This window comes from Scaptodrosophila lebanonensis, unplaced genomic scaffold, assembly GCF_003285725.1.
Source record: "Scaptodrosophila lebanonensis strain 11010-0011.00,11010-0021.00 unplaced genomic scaffold, SlebRS2 tig00000001-arrow-pilon, whole genome shotgun sequence".
NCBI lineage: Eukaryota > Metazoa > Arthropoda > Insecta > Diptera > Drosophilidae > Scaptodrosophila > Scaptodrosophila lebanonensis.
In genome coordinates, this window is record NW_022060529.1 from 14,460,581 (window position 1) to 14,482,856 (window position 22,276).

General features: G+C 40.3%; 1 protein-coding gene across 1 annotated transcript in view; it reads right to left on the reverse strand.

Moving 5' to 3' along the window:
• Positions 1-22,060, reverse strand: part of LOC115624417 (protein espinas) — a 36,054-nt gene extending 13,994 nt beyond the window's left edge. The window contains exons 1-3 of the mRNA XM_030519168.1: positions 21,153-22,060; positions 20,774-21,068; positions 13,406-13,410 (exon numbers count right to left, since the gene is read on the reverse strand). Coding sequence (XP_030375028.1) covers positions 13,406-13,410; positions 20,774-21,068; positions 21,153-22,060 — 1,208 coding nt within the window. The remainder of the gene's footprint in view (positions 1-13,405; positions 13,411-20,773; positions 21,069-21,152) is intronic.
• Between the last annotated feature and the right edge of the window lie 216 nt (positions 22,061-22,276).

Sequence of the window (22,276 nt, forward strand, 5' to 3'; positions counted from 1 at the left end):
TTGTTTTGGGACTTACTACATACTTGGCAATAATTTTCCTTTTCATCAATTTTTTTTTACAGTCTTATATTTTATTATATGAAACCACACTTATAGCATTTAAGACTGCAAGTATTTTATTCGCAAGTTCAATCTTTCGAACCGTAATTCGAACCGGAGCGTAGTCGGAAGAGACTCGCATTGTGGGAATCCTGCCAGCTGGTTGAGTCCTTTTATCATAGTGGAGCACTAATTTTTAGCTTTCTGGAAATCGAATCAAGTACAGATACCCTAAATGTAAATATTTATCGGAAATATATGATAGAACCCATTTCATTTATTTCTGTCCAACTGTCTCAGATATTAGTCCAAAATATCGGTAGAAAATATTTGCTTTAAAGTTAGCCTAAACACTGCTTTATAAGCTTTTAGTTACCAATAATTTAATAGCAGCGAAGAACAAAATTTCCACACTTAAAACTTATACGATGGTCTATGACAAGTTCCTTAAACAATTCTTTTTTTATTTAAGAATTATTCTTCATTCAAAAAGGTTGCCTTTAAGCACGGCCTATTAAGTTATCTAATTTATTTCATAACTATTTACAATAATACAGTTTTCTACACTGCACCGTGATCTCAATCTTGGAGAACGTACAAGACTTAACTCTTAAGTTGTTATTTGTTTGTTTATTTATTTATTTATTTATTTATTTATTTATTTATTTAATGGGTTAACTTAAAGTTAAAACTATAACCTAGCAGGGACTTTTGGCCTAGCTACCAGAGCCTTAAGCTATATTTGTTTGCATTTTAACTTACAATATTTTTAAGATTTTCTGCTGTATGAAACGATTTGGATCGGATTATTTGTAATTATATTTTGCTATAAGTTTAATGTAAGTTATTGAAATATTAACAGTACAAAAAAAAAAAAAAAAAAATTAGACCGTAGAAGCTGGCCAACCAAAAAAGAGGCTGGCCAGGCCCCTACCAGATGAACGCCCAATAACAAGGGTCAAAACAAGGCAGCCAGCTGACTTATTAGAATACGATTTTTAATTGTTAACATTAATTTTTTGTACTCTTGTAACTGAATATATATTTAAAAAAATAGCATTAATAATACAGTCGATTTCAGTCTCTTGGAGAGTCTTAGTTTAATTAGTTTTGAATAGCGTTTGGTAATTGTTTTGAAATTATTCAAGCTAATGGTCTTCCCATTCACTGGCATTTGCATTTGCATTTGCATTTCCAATTAGCTGAGCACTCATCTCGCTCTGATACTCTAATGCGTTGAGTGCAGCAAATTGGCTCACAGCACCATTATGATTGGCCAGCCCCAGATGTGTTCCTGTTCGCAGCTGCGCGCATGCGTGCGGTTCTACAATTTGTAAAACCTCAAAAATTACCGCGCCTGTCAGTGGCAGCTCTTTCACGAAGCATCTCATACGAGTGTGCGATGCCAAGTGCCATGTGCCCATCAGGCTGACCATAAAGTTAAAGCTTGCCTGACCAGTGTTGGCGTTTTGGTGGCATCTTCCAGTCTCTGTTCACGATCACGTTGACGGTATTGCCTCCGCTTTCTGTACTTTCTCCCAGTTTGTGGCACAGTGCGCGATTATGCAGCGAAGCAAAAACCTTATAGCCACAACAACAACAACCACAACAACGAAAAACGACAACATTGCTTTTTAAATTCCAAACACACAGAGACTTGTAAAGCATAAGGCACAGGCACAGGCCCAGGCACAGGCACATCAAAGAGCAGAGCGAGCCGCAGCTCATGTTTCACTTTTAATTTGTTATTTCTTCTAATTGCGTTGCCCGCTGTTTTGTAATTAAAGTCATTTGTTCGCGTCTTTGGGTGTTTATGTGAAACTCTAGACTCTAGATTGCAATTGCATGTCATGCAGCTTGAGTTTTCATTCACAAAAATGTTGATTTGTATCCAATTGCAGCAGATGTAGAGCATAAACAATACTTGTAAGAGGCGAACAAAGCCAGCTATTAGCTGCTTAATGGGGTGCAGGAAAGAGGGAGGGGAAACAAGTTAGATTTACTAATCAACGTGAGAAACTTGTTGATGTTTCTGATGGCCACACCAGCAGTAGCAGCAGCAGCAGCTGAAAAAGGCAATTTGCCAGCACGAGAAACGATTCAACAGTCTTTTCAAATTATATTTGGTTGGTAAATTTATGCAAATTAATAACAACAACTAGCGCGGCAAAGCCGCTCTGGTATGCATATCTTTATTGAATAGAAACCGAAACTGAATCAGCTACACTATACTTGTATTTGTTAGACTGCTCTCTGCAACGCCTCAAGGTGGCCCTTTCGCTTGCGCAAAATTAATGGATTTGTTTTATGGTCAAGTGGGAAAAGTGAATGTCTTGACTTTGGGCAAATACTCGGTGCAAGTGCTTGCCATTGAATTGTGGTGTGGAGTGGAGTGGAGTGGATGTTGAATCTCGAGCTGACACATGTCAGGGCGCCTAAACAGATCGGGCTGCAAATTGCTTTCTGCCTCCGTTCGCATCATTAACAACACAATCATGTGACGATGATGCCTGGCTGTCTGATGGACTACTTGCTGGCCTAAACGCTTGCCGGGAGAAAGTTTTATGTATTGTTTCTGGTGGATATCCAATGCAAATTTTATTTGTCTCTTAGTGCCAAAAATCCAAACCGAAAAAGCATTTTTATTATTACTCGAATGTATTTACGAGTAGCTCTGTACGATCCATCACAGACATGGTCGTGTGACTTTCTAAAAAAAAGAAAAAAGCATACAGAAAATGCCCAGACATCGATCGATTTGATTCAAAGCCTTTGTCGATTGATCGCTTGCCCGCTGCTGGCTGTCAACTGTTGCCCAAACAAAGTCAAGGCATAATCTGTCACAAATGAATTGTGCGCCTTTGATTGACTTTGATAACAACAATACTAAATTGAACGAGCAGGGGCTGGCCAAAACGACGGTTCAATTCGAATGCGCCACAAGCACCTTCGCAGTCTCTGCCTCCGTCGCTTTACTGCCAAATACGGCCACGATTGCTTGGCCAACACCACACATACCATCGTACCTGGGCGGTTTTCTCTTTTGGCCAAAACCTGTTCGTACGATTTTCTAAGCTGCATGCAATTTTGCGATAAATGTCACTCGCCGGGCGAAAAATACACAAGCTGGCGTCCAAATGCGTTGAAATGTTGCATGAAATTGACGTGCATGTGTCCAGTTATATACGTGTATGGTCGGCTCACACATAAATTGGGGTTAAGAAGATTTTGGATCTATTTGGCTTTGATCGTTGTCGTTTCCTCAATGCTCGTGCAAATATGCGAGGGTAATTAAACGCAAATGTTTGACATTTTTATTGCTTTTGGCAGACCAAACTGGTCGAGTCGGCAACACAAATGTTGGCTAAGAATGCACAGGCAATTAACTTCAAATAATTATTTGTAACCAAACAAAGTTCTTTAATTGTTTTGTGTGATTATTATACTTGCATTTTTTTTAGCCAGCCCCATTATATCACTCAACTATTTAAACTCATAAGATGTTCGTACAAAACAAACTACAACTATGTATCTATCAATATTGTTGACATGATGCTGTGAAAGACTTGGAAAATATTAGCAATGTGCACATAATACGCGCTTAAGAAGGCTAATTTAAATCGGAGTAAATTAATTTTACTTTTGTGATTACTTTTTTTCTCTTGTTGTGGATCTGTCTTGGAATGGATCCGATGCTTCAAATTAGCGAAGATATCTCCCACTCTTCACAACAAATTTTAAACGTATTCACTAAAATTAAATACAGGAGGTCAAACAATATCTTATCTCTATCATAGGTATTCGAACTATCGAATATTTAGTTAGAAGGAATTTGTACGTGTTAACGATGCAGGGCCGTCAGGTATAACCACAACATTATCAAAATTCTGCTTCTTTTAATAATTTATATTTAGAAATAAAGAAAATTTTGATACAAAAACATTACTTAAACCATATAATTTCTATGATAGATATGTAAATGATATAATAATCTGACATGATATTTGGATGCGTAAAAAAGATGCAAAGTTCAGGAAAACTGTGTTAGTTCTTTTTTTAAGGGGGTAGGTAAAATATTATTATGAGTAGAAATGTCTGTTGGGAGATTAATAGATCAATATTAAAATCTTGTTGATTTATATTATTGTTTTATTTCTAAATTTTCGGAATTTTCGGCTATAAATAACTTAGCTTATTATCTAATGTTGATTGAAGAGCGACTTTTCAAGTAGAGCTGATATACTTTACATGCATACGAGTGCCTCTTTTGGTTGATAAATAAAACAAAACAATTTTATAAACAATAAGCAATGCAACCATATTCCAAGTATCATAACGTAACTGGCTTTCTTAAGTAAATGATTTATGGAGATAGAGAGAAGTAATAACAAAAACACAATGTACGAATAAATACCATAAATGATGAAATGTGAAAAGTAGTTCAATGGTTTGCGGTGTCAGCTTTTGTTCAAATATTGCTATCCAGCGAACGGAGTAATTGGAGCGAAATATGAAATTGATTCCAAATCTTAAAAGGCGTTGTCTCGACAGCCGCTCATTCGACAAACTATTTTAAAACAAGAAACTGTTGCTGGTTATTATAGAAAATGTTAACATAATTGCACGGCAAATAAAAGTCTTTCTAAGTAACTTCAATGCTCACCGAGTATATTATTCAATTGCAAAGACCTCTTTTCTGATTGCAGTTCAGAATAGCTGGCCGCTCAGATAAAGTTGCGATCTAAAGAAAATAATTGCATTTATACGAGCTGGACGTGCCTAATTCGATCATAAGAGAAGAAGTGGCAGGCCTTATCCGAAAGCATGCCATCTTATTCAATTGTATTCACAACTCATTAGGCGGCATTTCAGTAATTTCTGCACGTTTATTGTGAGATTTTCAAATGCCAGAGCCGTGCTATATAGCTAATATCTCAATTATCTGCAACACCATGGCTGATTGGCAAAACTCTCAAAAGCGTAGCGCTCGCTCGACTGCTCCCGTCAATTGCATTTCTATCCTCCTCCTTCTCCTTGGCTGCACTGCCACAATTTCATTAAATTTTAGACACGCAGTTTCCATAGAACTGGTCATCAGCAGAACAGCCTGCACAATCAGCACACGTAACTGGTTCAAAATCATTTAGGCACACACTCTCGCACACCAACACGAGTACGAGACTCGTATTCGTATTCGTACTCCTAGTAAGAGCCAACCAGTTTCGAGTGCATTTTTCTGAGAAAGAAGTGCTCCCCAACACGCAGATCGCAACGCCAATTGAACTATGGCGAAATTAAAACGTAACATGCAATTGCTTATAATTGAAAAAACAAAAAAAAAAACAAAAACCAAAACAAAAAAACGGTTTAGAAGAAGCAGCAAAAATCAATCCGCATTAAATTACTTTCACAATTGGTCAGAGATAAACGCCAGCGCAGCTCTTGATCCAGCTTCGACTTGGGCTTGGGCTTGGGTCTGGAATGCTTGATTATCGACGACCAAGGCACACGATCTTTGGCCAGATTGCAGCTGCCATTTACCGAGATATGGGCCTAGGCAGCGAGTTTGGCAATGCGCACGTCTGCGTCTCATCAGAGTGGGTTGAGCTAACTGCCCCACAACAGAAAAAAACAGAAAAAAAACAGAATAAAACAGAAAAGAACAGATCAGGACAGAACAAAATCTAAAATTAAAATGTTCTGATTTTGCGGGCGTGTCCAGCCCCAGCCCCAGCCCAAGCTCTAGACGATCTGGCTACGCGCCTTTCCCAGCCCATTAAGGAGGAGAGGTAAGCGCACAAGCTGTGTGGCTTCTACATCTTTATATATACATATATATATATGTACAAGTATATACGAGTATATGTCGTTCAATGGCCTTAGCCACAACTATTAACCACCTTTCCGTGATGTGTGATCTGTGATGTGGTGTGTGGTGTATGTCGCGACCTTGTTGCGTGTTTCATTGTCTTGCAAAACGCCTCTGAAATGAATGAACCAACAACAACAGCCAACAACAACAACAGCAACGACTTCTATAAAGAGAGGCATCGCATCGTGTCGGCTGTCAAAAAAAAATTACTAACAAAAACCAAAGTGGAAATTTTCAAATAAAAAATGCTTTCAAATATCTTGTGCTCCTTCAACACACTTATTTGTGTTTGTTGTTAGTGCCGTTGTTGTTGTTTTTGTTGTTGTTGCCCTGGCTGTTGTTTTTCTGGGTTCGTTGCGCACATGCAACACTTTGCTGCATTTGACTGCGTTTACGTCATTTAAACAAAGGCCACAAAAGCAGCAGCAGCAGCCGCTGCCGCAGCAGTAAAAACAATAAACAACAACGAAATATGTTGTACATGATATCGCGTCAAACTATATACACATGCTATGCATACATATATACACGTATGTACATATATACGGATACTATGAGTATGCACGTGTCGCTGTCGCTCAAAAGTTTATGCATTTTTTATGAACACTTCGAACCGGTTGCCAAAGTTGCCGAAGTTGCTGCCGCTGCTGCTGCCGCTGATGATGTTGCTGCTGCTGTTGCTGTTGTTACCTACAGCTGTGCTCAAAATAATAGTAGTGCTTTCATAAAAATTTAGTTTGTTAAAAAAATGTATGAAATGGTGATTTAATGAACTTAAAACAATTTGTATTGTTAAGTATAGTATATTAACAAGTAAATTATAAAGAAATAATAACAAATTCTGGTCATATAACAATTTAAATAATTTTTTTTCCAAAACTTCATTAATTTGGTCGCTCAAAATAATAGTAGTGTTTCATTTGTTGGCCTCTTACTTGTCCCAACTGATCCAAATAATACGGTTATTATTTTAATTACTCATATTAGGGCTTTCTAAATAATATTAGTATTTTGTAGCATAGCCTTCGTGTGCAAGAACTGCAGCACATCGCTTTGGCATGGAGTCCTCGGGATTGTGACATCTTTGAGAAGAAATGGAGCTCCAAGCATGTCTAGCTGGTCCCCAAACCTATTCAAAATTAGTTGGTTTACGCTTGGCAACTTCCTTCTTTACATCGTACCATAAATTCTCAATCGGGTTGAGATCTGGAGACTGTGCCGGCCATTCTAGTACATTGATCCTGTTAGTTTGAAACCATTGTTTGGCAACATTACTTGTGTGCTTCGGATCATTATCCCGCTGGAATACCCAAATCAGTGGCAATTCATCAATGGCATATGGCAGCATAATATTCTGCATTATATGCACATAAAGGTGGCGATCCATGACATTCCGGAGCCAATATAAGGCCCCGTGCCGTAATATGAAAAACTGGCTCATATCATAATACGAGCTCCTCCGTGTTTTACGGTTTTCGTGGTGAATCGAGGGTGCCATTCAGTGTTTGGTGGCCGCCTAACATACTGACGAGACCCAGTTCCACCATAAAGCGTGATTTTCGATTCATCTGACCACAAAATGTTTCTCCATTACTGCACTGGCCAATCAATGTGGTCTTGTGCAAATTTAATTCGTCTTGCCAGATGTTTTTTTGTGAGAAGGGGCACTTTCCTTGGACTCCGAGCTGCCAAATTATTTTGTAGTAGGCATCTCCGTATTATTTGTGTACTTGTATGGAGGTTTAATTCATCTATTTTATCGGTAGAGCTCGCAAATGGGTTCTGCCTAAAGTATCTCACAACACGGGTTGCCAATTTATCTGACATAGCGCCAGGTCTTCCACGTGCTTCAGGGCCTGGGATAAATTTTATAGCATTACGCACCGTTGTAGGAGAACAACCTACTATATTTTGTACTTCATTGTAAGTTTTTCTCTCAGATATCAATTTTTGAATGAGTGCACGTCATTCAGGAGTGCAGTGCTTGGCTCTACCCATATCAGAAAAAAAAAAACAAACTAAAATGTGTATTGGAAACTATTGTAAACTATTAAAAAATAATAGAACTTACTATTAGCAACTTTTCGTGAGCTTAAGGAGCGACACACTTAATATTTTTGGAATGTTTGTGCAAGCACTACTATTATTTTGAGCGCGTAGAATAGGGACTAGCTGTGGAAAATGCAAATAACAACAACAACAATTGCACAAAAAGCTAAAGTAACGCGACATTTTATTGTGCTCTTGTTATAGATCACATAGGTAGAAAGAAAGGATTAAAAATGAAAGGAAACACAAAAATACGAACGGTAGAACATAGTGAAAAATATCACTACTATTATTTTGAGCACAACTGTACCTAGTAGCTGAACGGGCTTGTTGCACAAGTTCTGTGCAATAGCAATAGCAAGAGCAAGAGCAAGAGCAACGCCTATTTAAGTACCGCGCGAGTGATTTAGTGCAGTGTTACCGTTAGCCGGCAACGCTGATAAGCTGCAACTGCAACATCCCGACTGCAGCCCCAGCGATCTCTTGTAAGCGATACAAGGCAGCAACAGCAACTACAACAACAACAAGAGCAGCAGCAGCAGCAGCAGCAGCAGCAGCATCAGCATAGTCAACAACATCAGCTAAAATGCATAATTAATCGTTAGTAACAGCGCGTTGCACTTAGTAAGCCCACATGCTTTGATCGCTCATTCTGAAATGCCAATTGCAAATGTTGCATGTTGCAGGTTGGCTGGCTGCGGGTTCCTAGTTGCCAGTTGCTGGCCGCTGCTGCTGCTGCTGCTGGCTCTCTTTGAGTCGCTCTAAGTCTGAGTTGAGTTGATTCCCATGCCGTCATTAACAGCTTTTGGGTAATTTTATGCAGGCTGGCTGGCGGGCGGGCAGGCAGGCCAGCAACAACATTCGCTCAACTCGTCTGCACGCCCTACCCCCTCCCGGCCTCCCTCACCCCCGCCTCACCCCACCCCACACTGCTCGCTGTCAACAACTCTAGACACGTTTCAACGATTTTCATGTTGCATGCTACGCTCTAATTTATGCAAAATGCTGTTCTTCTTCTGTAATTCATTCGCAGGCTGCGTGGCTGCCACATCGCCACTCTGCCACTCCGCCGCACCACTGACATTGCTACCTCATTTTTGTTCACATTTAAACGCATAACCGTGGTCGAGAAACCTTAGCATTATTTATTTTTATTTATTGTCTCGTTACATATGCAGGTTTTTTTGTTTACCAAATTCTTTTTTCGGCAACAACAACAGCAACTCGTTGAACTTGTTTGCCTTTTCTGTTCATTAGTCAAGTTGACGGCCAACTTTTTGTTGGTTGCCACCACATACATTAAATGCTCGTATGCTCGTATGCTCGTATGCAAGACGGATGTTGTTGTTCCATATCTGTCTTGCAATCTATGAGCATTTAATTGCTTTTACTAAACACTACTTGCATTGCGCAATGCATTTCAATGGCGTGAAGTCGATCAGTGTTGGCCGGAAATGGACAGATTCGTTGACATTGAACCAATAAGCAACTGGCGACCACTTGAATGGCGCCCCCAAAACATTGTTCGACACCAACAGTCTTCAAGCAGGAGGCAGCTTAATAAACTCTCTTGTAATTGGTTCGCATATTTCTTAGCACCATCGACACTATAAGTAAGTATAAGTAAGTGTGATATGAAACAGTTTTCTGTTCAGTTCCCAGGCATGCAATTGAGCCATTTTCCACAATAACTTGGTTTGAAAATGTAATTGCTGTAAATTAGACACAGATTCCATGCTCCAGACCAAGACTCTAGCTTCTAAAAACTCCCACAGTTCTTAAACAGCAATTAAATAAAATACGATGCTGATGATGATGATAAATGTAATTTCATCAAATTAAAGCACATCAAAACACAAAAACGTTAGAGAATCACATGAAAGAGATTACATTTTGGAGAACAACATCAACAAGTGGAAAGACGGAATATAGGAACGCACAATAAGTTGATTCAATTAAGTGCGGAAGGCAACACACACACCGAGAGGAATTGAAATCTTTGGAATAAACCAAAACAAAATAATTGACATAATCAGTAAACAGAGAGTTCGTAGAAACGCCAACGTCTTTCCCCAGCCGAAAAGCCTACACGACCCATACGAAGTACAGTTGGAAAATGAAAATAAACATAGAAATAAAGCAAATGCTATTAAATTTATTGTAAGTACTCTATAGGTAGTGTGTTCTCGTATGACAAAAGCGGCAAGGCAGCCAAGCATGAAACGTGAGCGTCGAAACTTGTGATGGATGTGCCACACCAAAGAGAACAGGTGGGCAGCAGTGGCAGTGGCAGTGGCAGTGGCAGTGTCAGTCGAAGCGTGCTACACAGACACACACACACACACACACACACACACCTGTTAGAATGCCGTGGGAATGCCGATGCGCAACAGTCGCACATTTTCGGCTGCCAGTCTCCACACAGAACCAGCCCCTAAAAGCAAAAAGCAATTACACAAATGGCCCAAAATTAAGCTACACTCTGCGTATTCACATCCTACTTGTAGTATCTGAGGCAGGGTCGCTCCTCACACGTTTACTGTTCAGCTCTGTGCAGCAAGATGCGCTTGACCATGAAACGTTGCACTTGCCGGTGGTGGTTGTGGCCCCGACTTCGGTTACGGTCAGCCAGCTATGACCAACATGGATGCGCTCGAGCTGCTGCCAAAAAAAAATATATATACACACAATTGGTGTTGCAGTTTCTGGACAAATGCTAGCGGAAATGCGGCAAATGAAATAATTATACTAGACCAGTAAAAACTTTACTTGGCTTATCAATAATATGCATACGCGTCCATGAGCTGTAAATGGATTATCCATCTGTGTGAATCTGAGTGAACTTTATCGCTTTGATTTGCCGATGGCGCTTGTTTGTGGGGATGGGGTAAGCAGACTTCCTACATAGCACAAATAGTTGCTGCTAACGGTAATGCTAATGGCAATGACAGCACCACAGCGCCACAGCACCACAGCACCACAGTGCAGCTCAAAATCGTGTAGGTCTCTGGCAAACATGACAACTGACAAAAGCAACATGCATCAAGCAGCCAGCCAGAGAGTCGGCCAGTGAGCCAGTCAACCAGACAGACAGTTGGACAGACAAACAGACAGACAGACAGACAGGTAAGCAAACAAACAGACAGCAAACTTATCCAGAGCCAGAGAACAACATTTCAATTAACAAAGGCCACATCACTAGCTATCGGGATTGTGGCGAGGGAACGGGCGACGTCTAATCGCCGCTTGTCAAAATAAAGTTGTGTGGCATCACAACAGCCCAGTCCTAGTCCCAATGCCACTCTCATCCCGATCCCAGACGTGCTGGAGCATGGCACAACTGCCACTGCCAGCATTCATGTGTATCTGCTAAAATGCGCAATTAAGTCATCAAATGTTTGGCGTGAGCGTCTAAGTGTCTTGGCAGCAGGCAGCCTGCAGTCCATGGTCTGGTCCACACTGAATGGCCACAGCATTACACTAATGCACATTTGGGTGCAACCAAGAAACCAAGAAACCAGGAAACCAGGCTGCCAAACAGCCAAGCAGCCAAGCAGCCACTGGCAATGGGAACAGAACAGCCGCCCAACAAGCCATCGCACAGTGTGATGTTTTGAAAAGCTGGCTGCACAGAAGAGCAAAAAATTGCAGCATCCATAAGATGTTTGCATTAGAATAAGCACCTAAATAAATTAATAAATGTTATACAATAGTAATCAAATGTTGAAAACATTTAAAACAATTAATTTGCAAAAGAAAATGCAACCACAAAATTTCTTTCATCAATGTTTCTGTTTCTAATAATAGATTAACAAAATATTCCAAAAAGAATTTCTTTTACAGAATACTCAACAAAGACGGATAAAGTACAAACCCTACACAATTTTGTGCATTCTTAGATGATATTTATATACATTTATTCACAATATTTTACCCCACAAATTCAAATCTCTTATAATAAATTTTACATAATTGAAGAACTACTAAGCGGAGCAACTTTCAGTTTAAACATCGTATTTAATTTTATTATTTTTTTTTTTTTTGTAGCCTAACAATAAAGTCTTATCATGTCAAAAATGTCTGTATCCTTAGATGGTATTTATAAATATATTTAAACACAATATTTCACCCCACAAATTCGAATCTGAAATAATAAACTGTACATAATTAAAAAACTACTAAGTGGGACAGGTTTCAGCTTAAAAATCGTATTTAAATATGTTTTTTCTAGCCCAACAATAAAAGCTGTCACAAATTTGTGCATCCTTAGATGATATTTATAAATAAATTTATTCGTAATATTTCACCCCACATATTCTAAGCTCGAGTAACAAACTGTGCATAATTAAAGAACTACTAAGCGGAGCAACTTTCATTTTAAGAACTGAATTTAAAAATTTTTATTTCTAAGAATAAAGGTTTATCATGTCACAAATTTCTGAAAGGTTAGATAGTATTTATAAAAAACAATTATATTAATTAACAGAATATGCAAAAAAGAACAGATAAAGAATATCCAAAAAGGACCGATAAAATACAAACCCTACACAATTTTCTGCATCCTTGGATGGTATTTAAACAAATTTATTCACAATATTCCAATCCACAAATTCAAATCTCATATAATAGGTTTTTACATAATTAAAGAACTTCTAAGCGGGACAGTTTTCATTTGAGAATTGTTTTTAAATATTTATATTTCCCATCTAACATTCAAGATTTACCATATTTAGATAAGTCAGTAAAGTTGATTGAACATTTTATTCAAGCCGCTTGGACTCACTGTTCTTCTTCGGTTTAGTTGGCCGTGTGGTTCCATTTAGTTGTCCGTCTTGCGTCTGTCTGGCCTGACATGTGGTCGAGAGCGAAAATGTTACAAGTAGAACCTAACTTTTACTATTGCTAATGAAGCTTGATGCGCGCGGCGCGCACCGCTTGGAGCCGCGAACAGGATCTAGTTAGTGTCCGTGTATAGGTGCGACAAAGCGCCGTTAGCTGCAAGTTAATACAACTTCCGCGCCTCTAATGCCCAGCGCTCGGCTGGGCTCGGGCTCAGCTGCGTTCGCTTTACGTGTACTTAGAGCGCGTCCAATTTATCAAACTGAATTGTTACGACCTGCCAGCTCATTATCGTGCCACTTGCGAGGCGTAGGCGTTCCAACTACAAGTCATACTCAACCTGACGCTGCTGCTGCTGCTGCTCCTTGGCGCTGCTGTGGCATGCAACTCACGTTTCATGTTTCTCCTATGTTCGAGGGTTTCTGTTTTTTTGGGTACACTGGTATGCTATCTTCTAGCGCTGATCTAAGTGTACTACACGTGTTTTTTCAACTTAATTGTGACAGACAGTCGTACTAAGCGCAATGCCAGTGGAAATACAAAAGCATATCAAGCGGTTTCCTGCAGCGTACGTGGATTGATCGTTTATCTGGAATATCTCAGCACATGCGCTGTACTGTCCACTTTGTCTCCACCTGGCACTTTCTCTACTAAGCAAGCGAGTAAACTGTAGTGCTGACTAACTGACCAGAAGGCCCCATTCCGGCCAAGTCGAATGTGTTTGGAGCAGGTGTGCAAGCTCTAGTAAATTAATTTACGGATATCTTGCTCACAAAACCGTCAACATGGCAGCATAGTACAGTGGTTTAAATTATTCACAAATTTGCAAGAATAAACCTTGAATTCTATCTGTCTATTCAATGAATAATTAAATTGGTTCATTGCTTTTTTAACTCTTCCTGATTATTTTAGAATTTGCTTGAAAAAAATCAAGCAGCGCGAAATCAGATTAACTTTTCAGAAATGCCACATTATTTTTTATTTAACTGAAAAGCAATAAAATAACTATTATGTTAAAACAAACAGAAAGACTTTTTTAGTTTAACAAATAATATCGTTAATATCGTTGTCATAGCTTCAAAATGTTTCTTTTTAACAAATTCAAACAAGATTCGACTGTGAATTGTCAAATTTGGAAATTCTTAATCATTTGGAAAGTTAGTTCACATTTTGCTCACCTCTCTCATGAATTTGTAAGCGTTCTATTTTTAACCGACTTAAAAAAAGGAGGAGGTTATTATACAGACTGTTTTCAAGTCTCAATTTTGAATTCAACTACTTGTAGTAGCCAACGGCTACGAGTATGGCGATCGGAACGATCCGCAGACACTGTGCACTTCGCATTTAGAAAACGAACACACGGCTGAGACTGAGAGAAGTGGCAGAAATGATTCAAGAAAATCACGATTTCTAACTTGACTCTGTTGGCTACTGTTTTGTGTCAGCGTGCAAATCAAATACGCCAAGTTGCTTTTGTCTTGGCTGCACATTTGGCCAATTGTGCGGGCGAGTTCCGCATCGCAGTCAACGTTATGTCCAACTTCGTTGCCACTTTCACAATTTGCGTGGCACACGGCGGCGTTTGAGAGCAAAACGTTGTCGTTCATATGACACTTGTGCCAGTTTTTGGCTTAAGAAATATTATGTATAAATCTGCATAAATTTCATTTCGGATAGCTACTAGATTTCTAGCGCTGCTAAGTCAAATGGCTTTGGGGGAATTGAAAAGCAAGTGTTTCTGACAATGACAATGGCTTGCGTTAAATGCAATGACAAATCAATTTGTCTTGAATGTGCGTGGGCCATAGTCGCCAACATATTTTGCAATTATATTCGGGTAATTGTTATAATTAAGCGGCAAGCTTGCTGGCCGCAAGCCAAAAAGCCAAGTTAACAATAGGCCTAGGCCAGAGTTGCTGCTGCTTGTCGGACACGGACACTTTTTGGCAACAATTTGTAGGCTGTTTGAAACGCGTCTTCGGCAATGACAGCGAAAACACTTGAGCTACTTTTGTCTGCCCATTCACTTATCATTATTTTTGTGAAGTACCTGCCGCTTACAATGTGCCATTGTGGGGCAAAATGATGGCCATTATTTTAATTAATTTCACTTGATGATAAATAATTATTTTCGGCAACAAAGAGCATTTCCATTAACAAGAAACTTGCAATTAGGCAAAATGAAACTGGTTTCTTGGCTTCCTTTGCGCACCACGTTCTAAGCCTCTACTTTGACTTATGGCCACTAAATTACGTGTGCTTATGGCCAGCAGTGGGATCATCATCATCGTCATCGTCACTGTGATCTAAGCAGGCGCAGAGGCGCGAAATTGACTTGGCAACCACAAAAGCCGCGCGCAAGCATCGCACAGGAAAGTAAAATATGTAATCACAATAATAAAGAAACAGGAAACATAAAAAGCTCACAGCAACGCCCTTCAATTTGGCCAAGTAAGCGTTGTTTCCATCGCCCCCCTCCCCGCCTCTACCCTAACTCTTAGAGCACTTGCTGCTTAGTCTACCCGTGCCATGGTTATACGCTCTCTGTTTTGTGCAACCCCGCCAACGCCGCGCTAATTTTATTTGCGGTTTTTGATTTTATTTTATAAATATGTTCTTTATATAGCAAGTAGTATGTATTTTTTCTTCTTCGCCAATTATTATGATTTCCACTGCTTCGCTGCGGCTTGTTACTAGAGTTTCTGATTGGTTTTCTGTGTTTTAAAATTGAATTTCCCCTACCGACAAAATCAATCATCGTTCGTCTTTTCACTTGCAAATTTCTTGCCGCCATTCCAGTATAAACATATATATGTATATATACTTGGTAATGTATTTTATTGGTTCTCGTTGATGTTCTCCGGGGTGTTAATCAATAAATTTGTCGCTTTGTTTGAAAACTGAAATGTGGCGAGGCTGTTATAAATAAATTTACGGCCCGTGTTCGCCTTTGTAGCTTGTGCTTCGACATATTACATCAACTTCGGCACCTCAGACAATGGACACAGAATGTTGCCCATTAAGTTATCAAATGGCGCGTTCTTTTGTGTCTTTCAACTTTGGGCTCCGGCTCATAAGATTTTGACACTATTGTCATTTAGAACATTGGGCGCTTAATTACACACACAAAAAAGACAAACACACACACACATGCAACATACATCAGTTTATAAATTAAATTAAAGTGACTGAAGGATTGTATACTTGTATAGTTTGTGGGCTGCTTGATTGAGTCACGTTTGGGGTTTTTACGGCACTCATAAAGCAACATTTATGGCCAACTGGCTTATGGCTTTATGGCTAGCAGCAGGCAGCTACTATGAAGTATGAAATATTTGTAATTGAAATTTTGTTCTGTTCTTTGTTGATATTAAAATAGCTGCGGAGAATGTAAAGATTGTCCTAATTAAGTAGTCTATCGTAAAAGTTTTTCTCAAAAAGAGCTGCCCCATTTAGTAATACTCACAAACGCCCAAAAAGGGGCTTTAGTAATGGTCTCTAAATGGCTCATGTGCGGGCTATTTACAATTCATGACAGATAAATTACGCGAGTTAAGAGTTTCGAGCTAGGTGGTGCACATGTGAACGCCCATTCCGAAAGCTGACAGTAAAACGTTAGGAAAAATTACTCATACGCCCCCTTTCACTTGAAGCAGTGAGCAAATTAAAAAGCCAAATTAATTGCAAAAAATAAAATGGCCGCATTTTGTAGGCCGATACTAAGACCTTATTCTATAGCCGGCGACCGACTGCTCGGATTTGCTATTATTTAGCAATTACTTGTGGCTTGGCGCAGTTGTTTTTTTCCATTTCAATTAAAATGCCATATATCATGAGTGCGTTGGTCGGTCTCATTGCCAATCAGCTAGCCAGCCAGCCAGCCAGTCGGCCATGTCGGCGACCAGCTAGTCTGCCGCCAAGGCAGCACATCCGATTCCATTAAAATCAAATGCGTACCTCTGTGTTTTTTCTCTCTCTCTTTAAATCAAAGCACATCGTAAAACGATAAGCCCAAGACATTCAGAGTGCTGGCGGGACCACCCGGCTTTTGCCGACTTTAATTATCACTGGCTCACTGGCTCATTGGCAATGAGGTAGACCGGGGGCCTAAGAAGTGTTGACTTGTTGTGCTTTAAAGGAGACCGCTGGCCTCTGCTGCTTCAACTCTACGCCCGGCCGCGCTTATTTATTTAGTACTTATATTTTATTGTACACTGTATTCTGCAATGCTACCAGGTCCAAGTCGAACGCGTTTGGAATTCCTATGCAAAGTGCTGGGTCGCTGCCCCCCTTTCTGCTTCTGATGCCGATTCTGTTGCTGCGCTTAATTACGCTTTAAGTAGCCGCAGTCAATATTGGTTTTGGTTTATTTGACTTGGCGTTGCGAACGGAAATTTAATAGGCTCGGTGGCTTCTCTGTCTCTCTGTGTGTGAGTGTGTGAGTGTATGTGTGTGAGGCACTAATGAGTGCCTGGACATATGTACAAGTATATGCATTTTATTTGCCATTAAATTCATGCTCATTCCAGCACGCAGTTCAGTTCAGCGCAGCGCAGGGCAAGGCAGGGCAGATGACGCGCATTGAATGCTCATATTTCTGCGGACAATCTTTAGAAGAGCAGCCAACTTTGTGCAGACATGCCCGTACTACAGTCCAGCTTCCTCTAGGTGAAACATATAAATATCGCCTTTTTATATCAACTGAGTACTACTAAAATATTGAGGCAATTCATTACGATTTTGAACTGAAATCAGATTCCTGTAGGAATTGTTTTAGCTACTTACAACCAACTTCTTAAAACAAGCTCTAGTCCTATTGTAAACGAATTAGTCGGAATTAATAACCATCGGTTTTAAAAATGAACTCAAATAACAAGACAGAAGGCAAGGTAGGTTTCGTTACGATTTTGAATTGAAATCCGATTCCTGTAGGAATTGTTTTAGCTACTTACAACCAACTTCTTAAAACAAGCTCTAGTCCTATTGTAAACGAATTAGTCGGAATTAATAAACATCGGTTTTAAAAATGAACTCAAATAACAAGACAGAAGGCAAGGTAGGTTTCGTTACGATTTTGAATTGGAATCAGATTCCTGTAGGAATTGTTTTAGCTACTTACAACCAACTTCTTAAAACAAGCTCTAGTCCTATTGTAAACGAATTAGTCAGAATTAATAAACATCGGTTTTAAAAATGAACTCAAATAACAAGACAGAAGGCAAGGTATGCTTCGCACATCATTGGGATAAGGGGAAGATCCCTATCTACAGCATTTAAAAAAAAGATGATGTTTCATTTTTAATTTAATATTCTAATGTTCCGCATAGTGTATAGCCACTGTAAATGGTTACCAATTAATGCTTAAAATACATATGTATATGTATACTTTGTAGTTTGCGATCTTATCAGTGCAAATTTATGCAACACTTTGGCAGAGCTCAGAACCTTTTCAATCAGGGCTTTATGACTGCAGACTCATTAACGCAGAATCTAATTAAGCAGGCGGATATTAATGAAAACGTTGTAGCTGTTAAGTTTCACAGTTTGGCCCCAACTTGGGCGCATAAATCAAGGAGGCCGACGGTGGCAAATGTAAATTGCAATCGGGCACGCAAACAAAAGATTTGCAACTCCGGCTACCAAAAGCGGCAGCGCGAACAAAATCATGCAAATGAAGCGATAAAAAGGCACAAGGCAGCGAAAAATGCAAAGCAAAAGGTGCGATTTATGAGCCCAGCAACCGTCGAACGCACCACCGAAAGGTAACACAGAATACAAGTATATATCCATAACTATGTTGCCTGATACAATATCTTATCGATTAAGCGCAAAGGTGCAGCGATGTGCAAGGGAAAGATCTTAATTTTTCAGCAGAGGCTAAGCCGTTGAAGGCTCCTGTTGTTGGCCGCCTTAAATATGGGGTTATTAAGACGACATATGGAATTTATGAGTGCAGCGCCTAAGGCAATTGCCAGGCAGACGGGGCAGCATCAGGCGAGCACTCATTGCACATTGAAGTATGCAGTGCAAACAGAAAGTGACAAAGGAGCGTGTGCAGCGAGCCGGAGACAGAACTGGATGGCAACTTCGACTTGGGCCTGTCATGGAAGTTTCGCCAACTTATTTAACTTTTTGCAACTTTGAACTGCTGCTGCTGTTGCCACTTAGCTCCATGCAATTCATTTAGCTGTTAACAAAACTTGACAAACATGCGTTGGGGGCACAAAGGATGCGGCACGTGTTGCAGAGCGACTTGGTGGACTTGGAGCTAGGACCAAGACCGGGACCGAGATCGGGACCGGGACCAGTGAGGCGGCAGGCCAGTCATGTTGATAAATAACTCTGGGTGTCAGTTTTGTAAATAGCTGCGCATTAATAACGCCTTTTTAGTGCCAACAATGTCCGAGCACTGCAGTCAAGACTTCAGTTGAAATATGAAACCTTCTTTGCTTACAGACATGCCCATATACATACATATATATACAAGTATATATACATACTTAGGCAGAGGCATCGCGACTGGGCTTAGGCTTAAGCGCTCGCTGCTCCTTTTGAGCGCATCAACGAATTAAGTTGTATTTCTCTTTTATGAATTTATAACTTGCGGCTGCTTTGCATAAATTATTTAATTAGAGACCTGCAGAAATATTTGTAAGCCAACCTTTTGCGATTTCGCATTGTCTGGTCAAAAGCGAAAATAAATAAGTGTAGACAAGCATTAAGAATTCCATGCCTGATTGATCATAAATGAATGGCTTATGAGTCTTGGGTGAGCTATAAATGTCCAGAGTGCACAGAAATATAAAAGAAGGAGGGGTAAGAGCTGGCCCAACAACACATAAGAGTATTAGTGGAGAAGGGTGTTCACTTGCTCAGATCGAGCTTGTTAAAAGAATTTTATGGGTGGGTCCCTAACTTAAAAAAAAAACCTCTTTTATTTTAATTTTTGTGCTCATTAATATATCTTCTATTGATATGTATAAGTTATATAATTTTCTACTTTTCTTATGAAGATCATTCGAAAATTAAGAAATTATCATCTTAAAAGCATTTAAAATCTCTTTAATTGTCTTGCCAATCCTTAAATTAATGGAAATTTTGGTTCAAATTAAAAATTGTAATGGCAAATACCAACATTACCGCAATACCATCCACTTAAAACTGTAAAACTGTATTGCTTTTGATACACATCGAACAAATAATTAATTCAAAATATGTAAATGACTAAAAAAAAGTTTCATTTAAACTACATATCTTAGGAGCGAATATTTGTAATATCTTAAAACAGGTCCCACTCTCTTATATCTTCTTTGAACATATTGAAATCTAGACAGCAAATTATCTCTTAATAGTTCCAGCCAAGTAATGTTGTTTTCCACTTACCATAGAAAGGCATAGTGTGGGTAGCTAAGGTTTTTATTTTAAGCTAATTTTGAAAGCTTTTTTAAAACTAATACCAATTGTGGCGTTTGCCAGCTCAGCATGTTAATCACAGCAATTCAAAGCATTCTGTAATACATATATAAAGCTATTAAATCTTCATAAAAACAAGCCTATAAAATACCCTGGGAGCCTTCATCGTTCCATAACAGGTCATTGGTCATAATTCTGCGATTCCCACCAATTTGATGGACCATTAAAATGGAATGCACTCTTAACTCTTTTGTATGAAGCGCAACAAATGCATTTCCAATTAGCCTATGTCGAAATAAGAGGCCAGTTCCAATTAACAAAACTCAAATTTGAGTCCCAAAATCGTTCTGCCTCTCAAATAGTGGAGCAACAAATTTGGGCAGTGGCAAGAATTATGGTTGTTGCGATAGCCGAAGCATTAGGAATGAAAGCAACAACGAGCGGCGCATTAAGTGGCTAAACTGGATTAGAAGTTGTAAGTTGAACTCACGTTTTGGCAGCCAGGCTGCTTTGAAGATGCTGCTGTTGCTGGTGTTTCTGTTGAGGCGGCGGTGGTGGTGCTGGTGGTGATGGTGATGGCGGTGGCGGTGGCTTTGACTGTAAGCCGCCATCAAACTTGGCCAATTGTTCTTCAATATCGCTTAATTGTATATCATCTGCAATTGCTGCATTGAGGTAGCAGTGCGTTGTTGCCTCTTCATCCTCCCGTGCTGTTGCTGCTGCTGCAGTTTCCCTAGACTCCAGCAGACGTTCCACATCACTCGCCTTACTGCTGCGAGTATTTGGCACCTGCAACCAAACCGTGCTCCGATTGCGGCACATATTCAAATTGCGCAAATCGCTGAAGGGCAGCAAACTGCGACGCTGTTGCGGTTGCTGTTGTTGTTGTTGTTGTTGTTGCTCCTGCTGCTGTTGCAACAGTTGGTGTTGCTGTTGTCGCCTCTTTTCACCCTCGAGTCGCGCCAGCTGGGCAGCAGTTAGACTGCCCGTCAGCATGGCCACCTCCACATCATCGTCAGTCTCGCCGTTGCACGAGATGCCCGACGAATGAAAGTTGTCATCGCTGCTGAGCTTGTTGGCCACTGGCTGATGGCAACAGCTTTGACGGCTCGTCGATCGACTCAAATCGTAGCTAATCAAGCTCGATTGCTGCGAGTGCAGGGCCATGGCCAAGGTGGGGGCTGGAGCTTGTGATGAAATTTCTGCTGGCAGCTCCAATGAAATGTCGCAGGGAGCTAGTGTTAGCTTCAATTGCTTTGGCTTCGTTTTGGTCTTGATGGCCGCCTTAATGGGTGGCGCTGATTTGAGGGCTGAAGAGGCGCAGGATGCAGCAATTGTTGTTGTTGTTGCTCCAGTAGGAGCTGTGCGATTTTTCGAGCACGAAGCTTTCACTTTCTTAGGCGTTAGTCTGGTCACCTTGGAGAGACGTGATTGCTGAACAGGCGTCACAGCCGGTGCCTGACTCGGCACAATGCTGCGCTCTGCAGAGGCGGAGGCGGAGTCGGAACGTTGCTGCGTTGTTTGTTGGGCATTGGGTGGGGCACGACGTCGACTGCGTCGAATGCTTGGCATGTTGCGAGGGAACAACTTGCTGACGTCTGCCTGGGAGCTTTTGGAGACGCTGTCTGGGCAGGAGCAGCTGTTTGTTATTGTGCCACTGCTGCCGCTGCTGCTGCTGTCGGTGATGGCTGCAGGCGGAAGCTCGGTGCGCACAATAATCTCGCGATAATTTTTGGCTGCCTCGTTGTGACTTTGTGGCAGACAGATTTTCCACCAATGCTTTTTGGCCAGTAACTGAGCACGCTTGCCCAACGGCAACTTGCCGCTTATTGTCTGTTGTTGCAACATCTTAGCAAATGATCTAGCACATTGTTAACTGTAAGTGCTTTCGTTTTGGAAAATCACAAATTGCAAGTCAATTGACACATTAACGACACATGCAATGACGAATCACTTGATCTTGATTGATCGACAGGCTCGACAGACAATAACTGCAACTGACACTGCAACTGAATCTGCAACTGCAGCTTTGAGCGCATGTGAGGCGATGACGAGCAATCGCGC